We start from the raw sequence: 18,307 nt of genomic DNA, 5'->3' as shown, positions 1-18,307 counted from the left end.
ATGACCCTCTCCCTCACTGCCCAGAACTCTAGTGTAGAGCTGGAATTACTTCTGCTTTACACTCAGCATGAGGTAAGAAGGGTTTCTGTGACAGGCTGAAGATGTATGAACTTCCACAGACTGTGTAGTCCATAAAGCTGTAAATTTCTGCGGGATAGGGCCCAAGGACATGAAAGGAATGAAATAGCATTGCACAGTCGACATGGTAGTTCCATTCGATTTAAGCAAACCATAATAAATTATAAATGCAGTGGCACGGCGGTCCACTTTGAATGATACCAACCAGAAGAGCGCTCAAGAGCCTACTAAAGCGATAAATACAAACAGCTGGATAATAGGTATGTTTCTACACAGGGAAGGTGCATTGATTAAAGAAACAAGAACTACTAACACAGGACAAGATGGGGTAAATTTTCAAAGGCACAAATGAGAGTTATGCACCTAACTGTTCCTTATGTTTTCAAAACTCTCTCCCTTAATCTTTTCTCAATGACAGTGCTGAAGGCATATATGTATTGTGTCATTTTAACCAGGTATTGTTGTGTGTCATGCCACAGAACTAGGTTAGTCAAGCAATGTTAAACCATTTCAAACTCCCTCTATGGAATATGCAGCTCGATAGAACGTTAATACTACAAACTTAAAACAGCCATAAAAATATGTACTCTGAAACATTGTCAACAATTCCTTGTTTTTCAACAGGTCAGCTTCTCCATTAGCAAAACTTCATGGATCTTCCATTTTAGAAAGACATCATCTAGAGTACAGTAAAACTCTGCTACAAGACGAGGTTCGTATATAAACACTTTCTACTAAAACTGATAAATACCAAAGCTTTTTTTATAGATACTGACCTTTCCAAGAGGCCTGGGTTAAACTTTGTATCTCTCTGATGAATTCATTACTCTTAGGTTGCTGGCTGGCTATTTTATCTGAACTAGATTTCCAAGAAAATACTTCCTTAAAATTAGCCATATTCAAATAATGTTACGGCTTTAACCAACACTTACAATAGCTAGGATGTTCAAACTAAACTCTTACACACTGGGCTAAATTCTGGTCTCAATTACAGTCACACAACTCCATTGACAGTGACAGAATTGTTGTCTAAATACCATCTGAATAAGGACTCTAAGATTTACCCTTTGCACTTAACTCACACTATTAGAGCTTTTTTTCTACTTTTGCAACACAGTTAACATTGTACTGCAACACAAAATAAAAGAATGCTTTAGACTGAGATTCCGGAGATCTGAATTCAGTTCCTAGGCATGGTAACTGGTGCCCAAAGTAAGTGACTGGGCTGTGATTAGCAGTAAGATTCCAGGCTCCCCCATACCCTCACTTTCTCTCACAGATGTTTCTCATTTCCCAAATAAAATCAACTAATTGAATAGCTGGCACTCTTTCCCCTCCTTCCATAGCTCCTTTGCTGCAAGTCCCACCACTAATTCTCCTTGCTCCTTCAGTTTTCCCTGCTTGGAACCCTGGTGTTGCTCCTGATTGGGAAGCTCCACACTGAGACCTCTCAGACTTTTTGGGTATGTCTACACTGCAATAAAACACCCGTGACTGCCCTGTGTCAGCTGACCAGGGTCATGGGGATCAGGCCACAGGACTATAAAACTGCAGTGTCAACATTCCAAGCCCCAGTATCTACACTGCAATTGTATAGCCCGGTAGCCTGAGCCCTGTGACCCCAAGTCAGCTGACATGGGCCAGCTGCAGGTATTTATTGCAGTGTAGACATAGCCTTCAGGGATAACCAAAAGGCAGCTTCTGAGCATGTGCACCACACAGCACTGCTTTATGCTTCCAGTGGAGAAAGGAGCTCATTCAGGGTGTGGAGACCAAATAACCCCATGTGCACCTTCCTCCCTAGACTGCACTTTATGGTGCTGCTGTTCAGAAGATGTTACAGATGCTGCTAGTCCCTCTCCCTCCTGAATGGTGCTCCATTGAAGGGCTGGAATCCTTCTCACCCCCCTCCCCACCCCACTCACCCTTGCTGCTCTCTCCACTGTGCTGTTCAAGAGAAGGGGGGAAAGAAAGGCATCTGCCACAAAGGCTATTGATAGATTGTTTCAATAAATAAAGGTGAGGGCATTTAACAATGATGGCTATGCCCATTTCCCCCTCTATCAGCTACCACTGGTTCCCAGCTCTGATATAGGCTACTTCTACACTGCACACCTCTTGCAGGAGCAAGTAAATATGTGTAGCTACACACTGCAGTGAAAAGCAGGCTGCCTCCACACTGCAGTTGTAACTACACATGCCAGTGAAAGGCAATGGCAGGGAAAGTCTCTAACAGTGGGGAAGCAATGGAATACTACACTGCTATTTTTAGCAGTGTAGTTGGGGAAGGCACTGCTTGGGGGAGTAGAGAGCCACATAGCGTACATGCCCACAGGGTTCAGACATGTCTTTACTCACCTAAGCAGTGCTTCACCATCTATACTTCTGTTTGTACCCATGTTGGGGAGAGGGGGGAATGTAGTGTATGTACTCCACAAAAGGAGTGTGCACTGAAGCCGTACCTACAGACTTCCTGCGTGCCCTTGGACAAGTCCAGGGGTTCTCAAACTGGAGGGTCAGGACCCCTCAGGGGGTTGCAAGGTTATGACAAGGGGGCATGCGAGCTGTCAGCCTCCACCCCAAACCTGCTTTGCCTCCAGCATTTATAACAGTGTTAAATATATAATTGATAAAGGGAAGTCCACACTCAGAGGCTTGCTATGCGAAAGGGGTCACCAGTACAAAAGTTTGAGAATCACTGGACAAGTCAACTGCTCTCACTACGCCTCCATTTCCCACCTGTAAAGGTGTACTATTTCCCTACTGCACAGGGAGTTTGGCAGGACAAATCCATAGGACATGCTTCAACACTATGGTGATGGGAAACTAGATGGGAGCTTTATGAATAAAAATGGCCTCATCTTTAAAAATGTTTTTCTACTTGTTTTTCATACTAGAAATATCAGACCCTAACTTCCTACTGTTGCTGGAGAAACTTGTCAAGATCTTTGGAGCTCCTGAATACTGATATCACAAGAGGCTGTAGTTTGAACTGCAGCTCTCCTCCCCTCTTCCCCAATTTAAGGGGGAAGAGAGGCCAACAAGCTTAAACAGTCTAAGAAATATGTCAAAGTCTGAGACTATTAAAGACTCAGTATCCTCATTTCTTTCAGTGCAGGGGAAGGAGAGCAGCAGCTTAGGCCGGAGTCACATGTGATATATTAGTAGTAGTAGTTACATGGAAAAAAGAATCACTGCCCTGAAAGGCTTAAAATCTAGACACAGATGAAAGGTGGGGAATACGGTTACCACATACAAGCAAATGAACATGGGGAAGAATTGGCACTGCTGTGTTACATGGATTGTAGATTATGTTGTGTTTTTAATTGTGTATAAATGTAGCAGAGTTACATCTTCATAACATCCCCAAGAACAGAGTGGATCTGGGTTCTAGTGCAATCTGGGAAGATAAGATCTGGTCCACATACAGTTCTCTGACATCGGGTAAAGCCCATCACACAGCTATAGGTCACCTACCACAGCCCCATCCAACCATCCCTTTTCCCCATGACTCCTCCAAAGGTAACAGATGTTTTCTGGGGTGATTGGCGGCCTGATCCTCCCTACTCCAAAGGTGGTCTCTTTTTCTTAAGGACTTTAGGGCACTTGGTAGTCATTCCCTCCATCCTGCATCTTAAAAGGAGTGCTAGTTAAAGGCTTCTGCTCTCCAACCAATAAGGTTAGAGAGCAGTCACACCCTTCACCACTGAGTGGAATCACAAACACACCCACAGCCTTACTGCCAGCACTACTAAAGTGAAAGCAGGAGAATTAATGCTCCATAATTTCTAGCTCTCAAATCCATGAAACCCCACTGGGTTCCATGCTACAGGTTTCAAAGATACTACAGCACTGTAACTTTTAGGGGTTCCCCAGCTACTGTCTTGGAATTATCAGGCACTCATGACCCTACTCTCAATTTAGCAGAAGTAGGAATGGGAACATGTCCTCATCCTGTCTGCCCTCTGAAGTGGAGGATGGTTAGGCTTCTATCCATCCTTGTGAATTTCAAAAGGCCATGGAGCCCTTGCCTGATGTCATTCCCTCTCTGTCCCCTCATTCTGCAAGATATATGAAGGAGTAACTATGCTCCAAGAGGAGCTGTACAGTAAGGGAGTTTCTGCTATCAAGGACACCAAAAAAGAACTAATATAAAACAAGATGGCCCTTGAACAGTTGTTCTAGATTCAGTTACTATAAAAGAGCAGAACAGACATTTCACCCATGAAGTTTAGCCACCACAAGGAACATAGGAACTGCTTTGTATGTTTTCATAATCATACCTTATTACAATCCACTGGTTTACATTCCAAGCAAATTCTTGTTTCATTTTAAGATAAATGACACTTAATCTTTATTCTAAGTGGTTTGAAAATGGAGAACAAGTATGCATCTCCCAAAAACAATGTGGTCTGGATTAGATATGGGATGGGCAGGGATCCAGCCAATCAGGGCTGGGTCCGGGGTTTTTGCCTCCCCAAGCAGCAAAAAAAACCAAAAACCCACCACCACACGATTGCGATCAGCTCTACTGCCGCCGCTTCAGTCTTCTGCGGCAATTTGGCAGCTGGTCTTTCACTCCGAGAGGGAGTGAAGGACCTGCCGCCAAAGAGCCGGACGTGCCGCCCCAAGCACCTACTTGCTGGACTGGTGCCTGGAGATGGCTCTGCAGCCAATCAAAGAAAATTAAACTACATGATGAGCATGTATTGGTTGCACATTGCATCATGCAAGTAAAGATTGCAGTTGCTCAGATGTTCTAATAATTTACCATTCCAAAGGAGCTCCAAAGCTACTTTCTATTTTGGTATCTCCAAGGAAGTAGAGATATTATTTATTTTAGTGAGACAAGGTGGGTGAGGTAATATCTTTTATTGAACCAACTTCTGTTGGTGAAAGAGACAACTGTTGGTGAGAGCTCTTCAAGCTCTTCTGTGTAAGCTCAAAAGGTTGTCTCTCTCACCAACAGAAATTGGTCCAATAAAAGATACCACACCTCACCCACCTTGTCCCTCCACAGTTCTGGGACCAACACAGCTACAACACTGCATACATATTATTTGTTTTGTTATTTTACTAAAAATTCAAGGATCTAACTACCCCCCAATTTCAACTGTCCTAGACCAAGCTATTCTAAGACATGATTCAACATTCACAGAGCATTTCAGAAAAAGAAGAAAGCTTGTGGAAATCTCACTCTTACCTTTGCAAACACTGTATTTGTATATTGATTCTGATAACTCTTAATAAAATGTCTTACTATTGTCACTATAATATCACATCATAGTAACAGAAGTGTTTAGGCTATGGAATATAAAATAATTTTGGTGTTTTTATTAAACCATTTTCAGTTCTCCTCACAGTACACCATAAGGTTACCTGTTTTTTTTTTTAGCCACACCTGTTTTTCCAAAACTGTATCTAACATTTTATTTTGATTTAAGGAACCATAGATGGCTGTACAGCAGGCTTATTATAATATACTATGGTACAGCCTGTAGAGTACAAACCGAAGATAATTTTGTAAGAGGAATTGAATTTGTAAACTTTCCATCTTGCAGAGTTTAAACATCTTCCAGAACCTAAATAAGCGCCAGTTTGAAACCGTTTTACATTTATTTGAAGTTGCAATAATAGCAACTGACTTGGCTTTGTATTTCAAGTAAGTACTAAATTACGTATAACTTCCTACTGAAAAAATTCTCAATCCTGTACAATTCATGACTGTAGTTTTACCTAGTTGTAAACAGTTTCCAGAGCTATATTTTAAAATGAAGTTATTCTGAAAAACTTCATTCTTCAAGCTCATTATAAGGAATAAAATATTTTCTTTGATTCACTTGAGGCCTTTAAATCTCAAAACACAAATCATGAATTTTCCTCCATGTCTCATACTGATATAGAGCATATATTTATTAGGCCATCCAAATACACTTTCCATTGACAGTGCACGCTATATTTTAAAAGGCACTCTATGTTGACAGTGTAGTCCAACTGTAGTGTGTATGTGATATTTTATGTAGATATTCTGTACTAGAATCACTCATATTGAAATTGTCAAAATGCTGCCATAAACTTAAACAGGGATGGCCTATGACGTAGAACTAAAGTATGATAAAAGAAATCCAGACATTAAAAAAAATCACCAGTGTCAAATGTGTCAAGAATTCCAAAGATCAAATAATTTGTCTATTTACTATCTGATGAACCTGATCCACCACTATCTAAAGTCAATGGAAATATTCCCACTGACTAAAATGAATGCTGGGTCAGGCCCTAAGAGTTCTGAAGTTTTTCTAAAAAAGACATATGGAGCTCTTTCCCTTTAACTGTTTAAAGATTTTTGACACTCAGAGCTGGCAGATAACAGGGAAGTCAACAAGTGATCCATATTCAATGCACTTTTTACAATGAACGATAAATATTTCTAATTATATTAGAATGTTTTATGTATGCTACAACTCTGTCCAGTGAGGTGAAACCTCTAAATGCAAATAAAGAAATTTATTAAGCAATAACTCTCTACAGCATCCATCACCCAGAAGGATCGCATAGCAGGTTACTTAACCTCTCTTTATAAATAGCGATCTTTTAACCTTTTCCAATTGATTTCTTTGCAGAATCAATCAAGAATGAAAATATGTAAATCCTTACAATATTTGGATAAAATTCAAGAAACAAAATGAACACAAGTAGCAATATACAGATTTAGGAAATCTGTTGCTTTTCATATTAAAGCTTGACATATTGACAAAAGCATTACGTGTCAGGAATCTACGGCCAAGTCTATGAGCTATATAATACTTAAATATAATTCCCATTAAAATAAATGGACTTCAGTGGGAGTTAGAGCTGAAGCATACTATTTTAGAAAAGCATTAATATAAGAAGTACCTATTATGCAAAAGCGCAGACATTTTTGGATACCAATACTTTATATATGAAATATTCATACATTTTTCCAGGAAAAGGACTATGTTTCAAAAGATTGTGGATGCAGTTGAAAAAATGCAAACAGAAGAGGAGGCAATTAAATATATATCTATCGACCCAACCAAAAAAGAAGTTATCATGTAAGTAGTTAGTATCTTACTCTTCTTTCAATAAGTTATTTAGGGCCAGATTTTTAGAAGTATTAAGGAGCCATAAGATGCAGATAGGCACCTAGTGGGATTTTCAGAAGTGAGTAGGCTCCTAACTCCCACTGGCTTCACTTTGGAGTTAGTCTCATAGGCAATTTTGAAAATCTCCCTAGGCACCTATCTGCACCTTTAGGTACCTGAATAAGTATAAAAATCTGTCCCCTGGGTTTTTTCTCTAGCATACTTACACTATTTCTGTTTCTTCAAAGGGCTATGATGATGACTGGTTGTGACCTGTCGGCTATAACCAAGCCGTGGGAGGTGCAAAGTCAGGTTAGTATCTCAAAAAGAAAAATTGTATACAAATATTTTAATTTTGATGTCATACACATTTATATTTGCGCTCTCTCTCATTGCATCAGTGAATGACAATACAGAAAATTCATTTTATATTGCAAGTCTATAGATATTTAAGTGTAAAACAAAGAGTAACCACTTGCATCTACAAATTGTGCCTGAGAGTTGGACACCATTTTCTGGAAACAGGGACCAATTAAGGCAATCCATGGCACTAGGCACTCCATGCCATGAGCCCCCTGTAGCATCTCCCCATTGTCCCCACCCTCCCACGTGCAAATCAGTCAGTATAGTTGTCCCTGCCTGTAGTATCCATTCAAGTTTTCTTTAAAGGATCCTTGATAACTGACTCTCTCTCACTTCTATTTTATCAAATTCTTGCTTTTCTTCTGCCAGCTTTAGGGTGCAGCTTTTACAATAGCATCATCTTAAACTAGACACCAACACACAGACAAATGTAGATCCTTGCACTATTTCCGTGTGACTAGGCCACTCTAAAATGGATTCAACAATATGGATTTTTATGGCTTTGAAGGGAGCATCTTGCACACCACTACTTAGAAATGCTGTCAGTGCATGAATTATAGGTATCTATACAGACAAGATGGCTTTAATAAGAGCTGATCTCTTGGGTTACTTCCTTGAACAATTCTAAAACTAGAATTAAATTCTCTGTTAGGCTCCACTGGGATGGAACACAGTCTATGTAGACCCATAGTAACAAAAAGATAGATCCTTCACACAAAGAATGAAATCCTATTTATTTTCCAATTGGCATCTGAGTATACTAAAAGTAGAGTTTCCTGGTCATGACATCTTGAATCAGCTACGTAAGAGGCAGGCCTAGCAAAAGAGCTATGTCAGGCCCATAGACATTGATTAGCCTGCAGATGGCTATTCTAATAATGTAAACTGACAAAGTTGCAGAGCATTCCAAGCAGTATACTTTATAATTAGGAGATTTTATTATGTTTCTCTATTGTCTTGGAACACCATGGAAAATACTATTTTCAACTATGTACCATTCAGCGAGTATGCCCCAAAATACCATCAAAATGGCAGATACCATCTGTTTACTAACAAAAGCCTCACACTGCAGCATTCTTGTTCTGTAATTCACCTAGCTGTGTGTTAACGATCCCAGAAAGAACAGTGTGGAGTAGTTTTGTGTCTACATATTCTACAATGATGGTATTTTGCTGTTTTTTATTTACCAGAATTCTCTCCTCCTGGAGAACCTTTCCAAACATCTTATGGATAACACTGGTAGCAAGAAAACTTGCAGGAGGGGAGCTGGTAGCAAGGTTTCAGTAGTTCAATAAGATGCAAAAAACATTTCCTGTCAGTTCCTAGGTAATTTTGTTCAGTTGATACATACATACATATGCACAAGTAAAAGCATAAACATTACCGCAAAAAACATACTGGCAAAATTCAAATAGCAGCTGTGATAAACTGGATTATACATTTTCCTTTGGTCTAGTATATCTGGGTATATTACTGGATATATTAGGAATCACTCTGCCAGTTGAAGGACCAGCAGCACTCCTAGCTTGAAAAAAATTGGTTGTTTTTCAATGAAATTACCTAATTAACTCTCAATTAATCCTAAACAAAAACATTCTTCAACATTTTCTGGAAAGACTTGAATACATTCCAGCATCATTCTACAACTGTACTGATTAATACAACATCAGTAACACAGGAGATTCTCATTCTCAGGTTGCCCTTATGGTTGCGAATGAATTTTGGGAACAAGGTGATCTGGAGCGAACTGTGCTAGAGCAACAGCCAATTGTAAGTATTTTGACATGTTAAACAGCATCATCTTCAATATGAAATAATAGCTATTGAAGACATGTTTGTCAGTAACAGTTGTCTGTATCGAATCAAAATGTACCAAATTCATAAAATATTGATATTCTTTTCTAGCCTATGATGGACAGAAACAAAGCAGATGAATTGCCTAAGCTTCAAGTTGGTTTCATTGATTTTGTGTGTACATTTGTATACAAGGTAAGAATAAAACTTTTATTCTTCCTTTGCATTGACTCTAATGACACAAGTGACAAAAAATAGTTTGGATTAAAACATTCTAGATGTTAGCAGGGCCTTCCTCGTCATTCAAATAGCTGTCACTCAAAGGGTCATGATTTTTCACCTCTTCCTGCATAGTACCACACACTCCTAAAAGGTGCTTAGCATCTTCTGCAGATGTGGAACCCCCTGAAGTCCCAAGGAATTCAAGGGCACTCAGCATCTCCAGAAGTTGCTCAGTTCCTTAAAAGATTGAGTTTGAGCTTAATCATGGAGCTTCACAGAGCCCCATCTAACACGAAGGGCAGAACACATGGATGGATTGGGGATCAATGAAAAGTTATGCACCTGTGCTGGATTCGCATAGGAAGTACTTGAGTTGTTAACATCTTCTAAACAGCAATGTAATCTATGTTTCTACACCATCTGGATTTTAAGACTCTTCCAAAATGCCATGCAGTAGAATGAAATGTAATACTTTCAACAGCAACAGGTAAAAGTCCAGTCTTCAGCTATCACAAGTGTTATCGTTAGTATGGGCAAAGACACACCAGGAGAGTGCATTGCATGGGGGGAGGCTTAGGGAAAAGGGAAGACTTTACAGCACATAATTCGGGCCTTTCATGTTACTAACCCAGTTTGGTGCTTGATAAACTCCCACCACATGCTTATACCCCACCACCAAAGGAATGGTATCTGCAAGTACAACTGCACTTCATCTTTTCCCTTTGCCTAGCTTGTGGGTTCTTCTGGTGTACACCAACAAAGTGCTGATCTTGTAACACAAAACAAACGTAAATCTCTCTCTGGAAGGTGAAAGCAAATGAAGTTTCTGTACACATCAACAATATTTGTGTATTCGTGCTAGAACCTGAAAACAACCATTCATTATAAATGGACAATTTACTAACTCATACTGTTTATTTAGGAATTCTCAAGGTTTCACAAGGAAATTACACCAATGTTGGATGGTCTTCAAAACAACAGGGTGGAATGGAAAACACGGGCGGATGAATATGAAGAAAAGATGAAAATTATTGAGGAAGAAAAGAAAAAGCTGGAAGAAGAAGCAGCCAAAAAAGGTTAGGCATCTTTAAGATTTTCACTCATATACTAAGCAACCACTTAGGATATTCTGTCTGAAGCACACACATCCAAATACACATTTATTTCAATGCTCAAGTGCTATGTGAGGCCAAAACTAGCAGAATTTGCTTTGTGTATAGTGGAATGATGAGTAACTTGCCAAGATTACACAATCCAGGACACACGGGACTGATGTCCTAGACTCCCATGTTGGAAAGTGTGACAAAATCACCCTGGTGAGACTTTTTTGAACTTAACAAAACTGCTGCAGTTGCAGGCACCAGCAGGGCTGAAGAAATGGTTCTCTGGAGGCATCAACCTGTAAACTATTAAGCAATTTAAGCTCATTTCTGCTAACCCAGAGGATGGAAAGCAAGCTGAGAACATGGACCTGGTTCAGCATACTGTCTTTGGAATGAAAAAGCAATGAATATTCCCTATAAGACTGGAAAAGTCTCTGGGGTTGATCTTTTGTCCTGGTCTCTTTATCTTTTTTCAACAGTTCCACTGCCAAAGAAAGCAAATCCCTCAAATAAGTCTAACACTTTCCGTTCAACTTTCCTGGACAGTCCAAAGTTCAGAAGCTAAAACTACATTCTCAGAAGTCAGAGAATGCTGCTCCATGTGAAGCATCAAACACAGCCCAAAGCATATACCTAGTTTTCTGGATTTGAGATTTTAGGGGCTACTTATGAAAGGCAGGAAAGAAATCCATGATGAGGATAAGCTTATTCAAAAGATCTTGATCATACTGCACTCTCACAACATGGTAATTTGAAATCTTCACCGATAGCATAACTAACGAGTAAACATTTTTTTTCCTATGACCTAACCTTCAAACAATCTTGTAAGGAGTGTGTACCTGGAAGCTTCCCTTATTTAGACACTTTCAAGTATGCAGAACCTACCAGAGATCTCAGAATACTTTGCTGAGGAACCTAGTAGAAGTTGGTCAGGTTTCCTGGCTGTTGGCGGAATTGATGGTAGTTGTTGCCAGGCTCTAGTAAACCAGATCCCGTCAACTCTTCATGGACAAAACCATTGTACCATTTTCCAGAGTCTGGAGAATATCGTTGCGTGAAAGTTCTGTCGGTGGAAAAGGAAATGGGAGAAATAATCCCTTCGGTGATTCAATGCAGGTGAACTTCCAGGAGTTAGTGATGACTCAGTAGTTTTACTCTCTTGATGAACTGGAGGTTATAACTAAGCCCAGATCTTTTTCTTCAAGGGATGCCAAGAAAGGACTTCTGATTTGGTAGAGACTAAGGCCGTAAGATTGAATAAAGGGTGTAAGAGTGAATGAAGCCAACTATGTTATAAAAATAACTGCATTTGGAACATCAGCTCTCAGGGCTAAAGTCTGCCAGCCTGGGCTACTTCAGTAGCTGGGCTACTTTGAAAGGCTCAGAGATTACAAGCAATGGCAAATGACTCCAAAAGTGAACTGCAGGCACAATTTCATGAACAAAAACAATTTGCTGTTAAATAGTGTTTTACATCTTCGGGGCACTGTGCAATCATTAATTTATTAATTAATCTTCACAATATCTTCAATATCCATCAGAAGTAGGTACATTTTCTTCCCATATTATGCAGACGTGGAAACTACTCAAGGCCACACATCAAGTCACTATTAGAGGCTGAACCAGAACTAAAGAGTTTCTGACTCAATTTAACCAATAAGACTAACCCAAAATTCAGAAGCCTACACTGTAAAGGTGGTTTAAGCATGCTGTAAAAGACATCACTTATTGAAAACTAATTTTTGAAAGAGAAGTCTAGCAAAATGGGTCAAGTGTTGAAATCAAAGCCTGTCTGCATGAATACTTTCAAAGTCTTACATTTTAGAAATATGGCTGAAAGTGTGCAGTACCTTAAGTTATCATGTCAGGTTTAACATCACAAAAACACACCACCTTTGGTATCTACATGCATGGACTACTGCAACAATAATTCATTCTTATAGTAAAACTGCAGGAGATAAATTGTTTGCCATGTTGCACCAGGATATCTATTACCCACACTTTATAGGTGTGGAGTACATTCCATTTTCTTCTAATTTGATATGCACCTGTATACTTTTCTGATGTAGTAGCAATCCTATCTCTTTCAAGCTGGGTCTATTGGTAAGCACCACACAAGAGACAGCAAATATGGGATTTACATCATATTGATGTACTGGGATTTAAGAATGTAATGTCTAGAGTGCCAAAAAGAGAGAAATCCCACTGAAAATAGCAACATTTCGCACCAACACAAAGTTTCATCTTCATAAATTATTGGCAAAGAAGATCATCATTTAGGGTCTGATATTTTGCCAACTGAAGTCAATGACACACTCCCACTGATGTTAATAGGTGCAGGATCAAGCCCTTAAAACTAAGATTCCACTTAAAGAACAATCAGATTATATGTCTGGAAAGAATAGTAAACTTGTACTGTCACCAGATATCGTGACCATTTTAAATTGCTGGTACTTGGGGTTACTTGGTTGATGTGATCCCTGTGACTTACACAAACTATATCCACACAAGCAGACAACTCTAAAGACAACTGGCCAGATCCTCAGCCGGTCCTTTGCAGTCGATGAGGACATTGCCCAATATGCATATTAACATAACTGATGGTATTACAAAAGGTTATATGTTATCCAGTATTTTGAAAATGCACACTGGGATGAGGTCATGCAGATTTACAAGGTACAGAACATGATAAATTATTAAACCACCAAAATCAAGGTTATGTAAACACAGAACAAACAGGTTAATGGTTTAATTTTTGAGGAGTTTTAAAAATTCTTCTCAGTTTCAAATAGTTGGTTGTGGGTTTGTTAAATTGCTTCATACAAACTATTCAGAGATACATATGTTGAAATACAGCCATTTCCCTAGATCACACTGACCTGGTTATACCATCTCCTTGTCTAGCCATCTGGCAGACAAAAAAGAAAATAAACATATTTGCTGAACCACAACAGTGGAAAGTTCAGAACAGAAAATAAACAGGACAAGATATTATAAAATTAGAACAAATTATATTTAATATCATACTGTTAATTATATCCACAAATTTCAGAGGGTAGGGCACTGATCATGTGACATGTTTTAATGCAGGTGGAAAGGGTCGAAAATAACCTAGTAACATGGTGATCCACAACTTTCAAATGTAAGTTTTAATTCTAATAATGGTATGTCAGCTTAAAATGAATCTAAAAACAAGTTACTATACTGAACAGATCAGAACTTAGACCAATAAAAACCCGTGGAATCATTTGAGAGAGACGTTAACACTGTTAGTGACAGCAGTTATTGAACATACAAAAAAGTATCTTTCTTGATTGGAAACAGATTTCTAGATAAAAGTTTATATAATCATAATCAACACTTAAGTGAAAATTTCCATACCCCTCTTCCCCCAGTAGTCTCAAAGATTATAATTGATCCAAGAGTTTACTCCTTTGCAGGCTTTCATTATTCAGTTGTGGTGGCAGGATGGAGAGGGACAGGATTAAGTTTACATAATTGCTGAAACTTTCCAGTAAAAGTGGTTCAGTGTGTGTTTGTCCATTGATAAATGCCGATATTAACTACTGCACCATTTGTCAACAGTTTGGTTGTTCAATATTAATCACAAAATATATATAAATCCTGAAAGTGTGTTCAGTTTTCAAGTGGACAAACACACTTGTGTTATAGAATAAAATTAAAATGCATGTCACAAAATTAACATTTATAAAGCAAAAAATGAAGCTTAGTAAAATGAAAGGAATTCGCTCATTATTCATATTCCTTTTCTGCTTTTTATTAGCTGAACAAGATGCAGCGAAAGGTGGAGGAGGTGGCGGAGATGATGATGGCAAATCCAAAACATGTATAATTTTGTAATGCATTTCAATGGCACTAAAAGAATCTCAAAGTCTATGTTTCTGCTACAGGAAAAATAAAACAATCTAGAAACAACTTCAACAAGCCTCAGTGGATTTCTGCAAAGCATAGGCCAAATAATCCTCTTAAACAACTGCCGTCTATTCAGTGTCACTACTAATGGCATAAAAGAGGCAGAATCCATTGAAAACTAGAAAACATGAATTATGGGGCAAAATGAGTTGATTATGAGTTCAATTCTTGGTATTGTTTCTCGTCACTCAATTTATATACAGTATTTTTATTAAATGCTGCAGACTGTCCAGAAAATTATAAATTATTTTTAATGATAGATTACAACCAGTAATTTCGTATCACAAGATCTAAATTGCACATACCAGAAACCAAACATTGCAGACAATTTCATAACTCATAGCATTACATTTTTATATTATGTTTATTTCTTTCATCTGGACTGAACTATATCCCATACCTGCATCCTCAATTCTAGATACAATCCTGGAGTTGTCCCTTCCACCACTTCAGAAGACCTAACCACTAGCATCAGTCCTGTGTCTACAAAATCAGGCCCATGGCCCCCTGAAGCTACCACTGTCAATCTGTAATTGCAGCAAGGCCTTTGGAGAAACCATTCCCTTCTCCATAAGTACACAATTCTGTCCGTTATTTATCTGCTAATGGCTCATGAACCTGATATCCTATATAAACAAAAACGGTCTCTTTACATAAAACCGAAATGCAGCCATAAGAACTGTAAGCTTTTTATTTAGAATGAAGAATTTATCAAAGGATCTACACCAATATCCCTTGAGCAGGACTATATGTTCAAATGTCTTAAAAGGTATATGAAATGCGGATACAACATTTTTGGACAGAATAACAAATACATTCGTTTGGTATTTCAGAATCACTGAATTTGCCCCAACAAGATTGGAGAAAAAACAGTCTTCACAAATCCTCCCCTAGTCACACCCTAGGAAACTAGTCTGTGCATTAACGGTCTCTTTGTAAGCAAGTATAAAGAATGGCAATGGAGCTTTCCACAGCCACTCTTCCGCTCTTGGTGTGGAGTGACTGCCATTCCCATAGGCGGGGAAAAGGGGAATGACCAGTGGATTTATGTACAAAATTCATATTCCAGAGTATCCACTGGACCCAATTCCAAATCTAACAGTGCAGAAGTATAAAGGGTGGTTCTGCAATGCACAAATTATTCTCTCCATGTGCAGGCTCCCCGAATCCTGCCATCCTTCCTTTCCCCCAGAAAACAGGAATGTACAGGTTGTATTGCTTGAAGGGAATCTAACACCCACAGAGGCAGGGGGAATATTTGCCCCATGATGAATACTTTTACTGAATATTGAGTTTCCCTACAAAGTGCAGGAGAAAAACATTTCAGAATTTTCTCTTCAACTGTGATGTGCAGTTACTGACCATGCTCCATTAATAAGTCTCTGATTTTGTATCTCCATACATTAAAACACTATTCTTTCTAAATGTGCACAGGTTACACCCAAATTATGCTGTGTACATGGCATGCTGAACTACATTCTCCTTTCTCTTTCCCGATATCCTTCTAGCATTTTTATAAAAAATGATTAAAAAATGTTCTAACATACACACAAGACATAGATACTGTGCAACTATAATGAGAAATAAAACATTCTTCCCAAATATTCTTCCCAAATAAAAAAATATTCCCATTTGTTATATCTTTAATGTATTAATGGGCCAAATATTTATGCAGCTTAAAAATGCCATAAAACTGGATATAATGTATTATTTTCTGTAATAAATGTAGATATGAGGAAATCATATCTACATACCAAGTTTGCTTTTATCATCTACTTTTAATTCAAAATATATTAAATGAAACAATGTATTTAATATGTATATTGCACCATTTTATAACTGCATTTTGAAGGCCCAGAGAAGAGTTAGGTATCCAAAATACATGTCTATTCTACAGTATTTGCAGCAGCAAATATAGCAACAGACTCAACTAAAGCCCCTACAGACAAGTTACACAGACTTAAACTGATTGCTGCAGATTGGATTTGGCTCCCAACCAAGCTTGCAAGATGACAAAGAATTAACCTTTAAATCCATCTTCTTACCTAAAGAAGACTTCACACATACAAGGCTACCTTTACCTGTTATTCAAGGACACCTTAAATGTGTCTCTGTACTGTCATCCATTCTGTATGTATGAACTGTTAAAATTGTAATTATATTAAGTAATACTAAATGTAAATAGAGATATGTTTAGACACATTAATCATGCACATGTAATAACATGTTCATGGATATATTACAACCATGTCTGCAATTATGTTGTCTACATCAAGTACTTTGTTATATGGCATCTACTGCGTGAATGACTCATCCAATTAAGGTTTCAGCTTTCAAAAATACAGACAGTATTTTAAAAACCATTAATTTTACCAAGACTGTTTAAAATGTAAATTTCATTCCATACTATGGTAACACAAATGTCTTTCATGCAGCTGAAGTAGTCTTCCATTGGAAAAGGAATGGCCACTGTAACTAATCTTGTGCAGACTGTTTCTTTGGAAACACACAGTAAAATGAATTTAAAGTTATGCTGCAATTTGAATAGGAAAAAAACGAGTAAGTCTCAAGTATTACTATATGTTCTTGTTTTGCATGCTCAGGATTACCCTTTAAAGTAGGATTACCCTTCATTCACTGCTATGGAGATCAGAAACCACAGATAACGCATAAGCCATATATACGTTTCCCAGAGGCAAACCACGTACCTTATTTATTAAAACAAATGTGAGAAACTAACATCCCAAACTACTAGTGGAGTGTCCATGGGACTGGCAATCAAACAACATTTAAAATAAAGACTTAAAATGAGGAGAGTAACAGTGAACTAATGCTTACAGAAAATTAAAGAAAACATCATCATCAATTTTAGGAAGAAAAGATTTACTTAGGCCAAACAAAATGTAAGTTTTATAGAATCGGAAACTTCAGTATCAATATTTCAAAAAGATTTACACATACAGATGTTTGAGTCTTAAACACTGGATGACTGATTAATTTAAATCCACGAGCACTTTGCTGCATGGTTTAATAGATTTAAGAGAAAACTATACATATTTTATTGGAGAGTTTAGTAGTAAATACAGAACAGGGAGTCAACTAGAATATCCCTTTAAAACAAGTAACTAGAAAGCGCAGCATGGAGGAAAGTACTTCATGCATCTGATCACTGTGAAAACACTGCACTCTATCAGTAAACTCCATTCTGATATGTCTCCTTGTCATCCTCTTTTGAGATTAATGTGCAGGGTCTTCTATAATTTTTTAGATTTGTACTTTACAATGCACTCAGCTGAAAATAAATTATAACCAGGTATGTTATATGTCATTCTTCATTAATGTACAGGATATCTATCATCTTCCAAGAGAAATTGCTTATGCCCCAATCCTGCAACTGACCAAACATGGGCATGTCCCAGTGAAATCAGTGATGCTTTATGCAAGCCCGGGTAGGTGTCCATGGACAGTCAATTGTAGGAGCAGTGCCTTTAATGGAATTTTTATAGAAAAAAATATATATAAATTCCTAAATCTGATTTGGGATTCAGATATGAATCATGACAATTCAAGAAGAAGTTAATCTAGGTTTCCACATGGAGTTTCAGAGAAACAAGTCTTGAAAATACTCATCAAACTCTTCCTCCCTGAAAGAAAAATCAAATATTATTATTAAAATATGTGAGTAGCAGATGTAGGGCTTTTTATCTGTAG

At 38.1% G+C, this 18,307-nt stretch overlaps 2 protein-coding genes across 4 annotated transcripts in view; one reads left to right on the top strand and one right to left on the bottom strand.

Moving 5' to 3' along the window:
- The window catches only part of PDE6C (phosphodiesterase 6C), a 52,360-nt gene extending 37,836 nt beyond the window's left edge, over positions 1-14,524 (top strand). Inside the window, exons 15-22 of one of the 3 annotated variants that reach the window (XM_032793115.2) lie at positions 703-790; positions 5,640-5,740; positions 7,044-7,151; positions 7,430-7,493; positions 9,240-9,314; positions 9,450-9,533; positions 10,483-10,636; positions 14,463-14,524. In XM_032793115.2, the coding sequence (XP_032649006.1) occupies positions 703-790; positions 5,640-5,740; positions 7,044-7,151; positions 7,430-7,493; positions 9,240-9,314; positions 9,450-9,533; positions 10,483-10,636; positions 14,463-14,524 (736 nt within the window). Of the gene's footprint in view, positions 1-702; positions 791-5,639; positions 5,741-7,043; positions 7,152-7,429; positions 7,494-9,239; positions 9,315-9,449; positions 9,534-10,482; positions 10,637-13,753; positions 13,774-14,447 lie in introns of those variants that run through there. The other 2 variants (XM_032793114.2, XM_032793116.2) reach the window with 2 other exon arrangements.
- A 746-nt stretch (positions 14,525-15,270) lies between these two features.
- Positions 15,271-18,307, bottom strand: part of LOC116832409 (protein FRA10AC1 homolog) — a 69,621-nt gene continuing 66,584 nt past the window's right edge. Inside the window, exon 14 of the mRNA XM_032793117.2 lies at positions 15,271-18,240. Coding sequence (XP_032649008.1) covers positions 18,198-18,240 — 43 coding nt within the window. The 3' untranslated portion in view covers positions 15,271-18,197. The remainder of the gene's footprint in view (positions 18,241-18,307) is intronic.

This window comes from Chelonoidis abingdonii, chromosome 15 (genome assembly GCF_003597395.2).
Source record: "Chelonoidis abingdonii isolate Lonesome George chromosome 15, CheloAbing_2.0, whole genome shotgun sequence".
Taxonomy (NCBI): domain Eukaryota; kingdom Metazoa; phylum Chordata; order Testudines; family Testudinidae; genus Chelonoidis; species Chelonoidis abingdonii.
The sequence above is the reverse complement of the archived record's forward strand: the minus strand, read 5'-3'. Positions and strand labels throughout refer to the sequence as shown.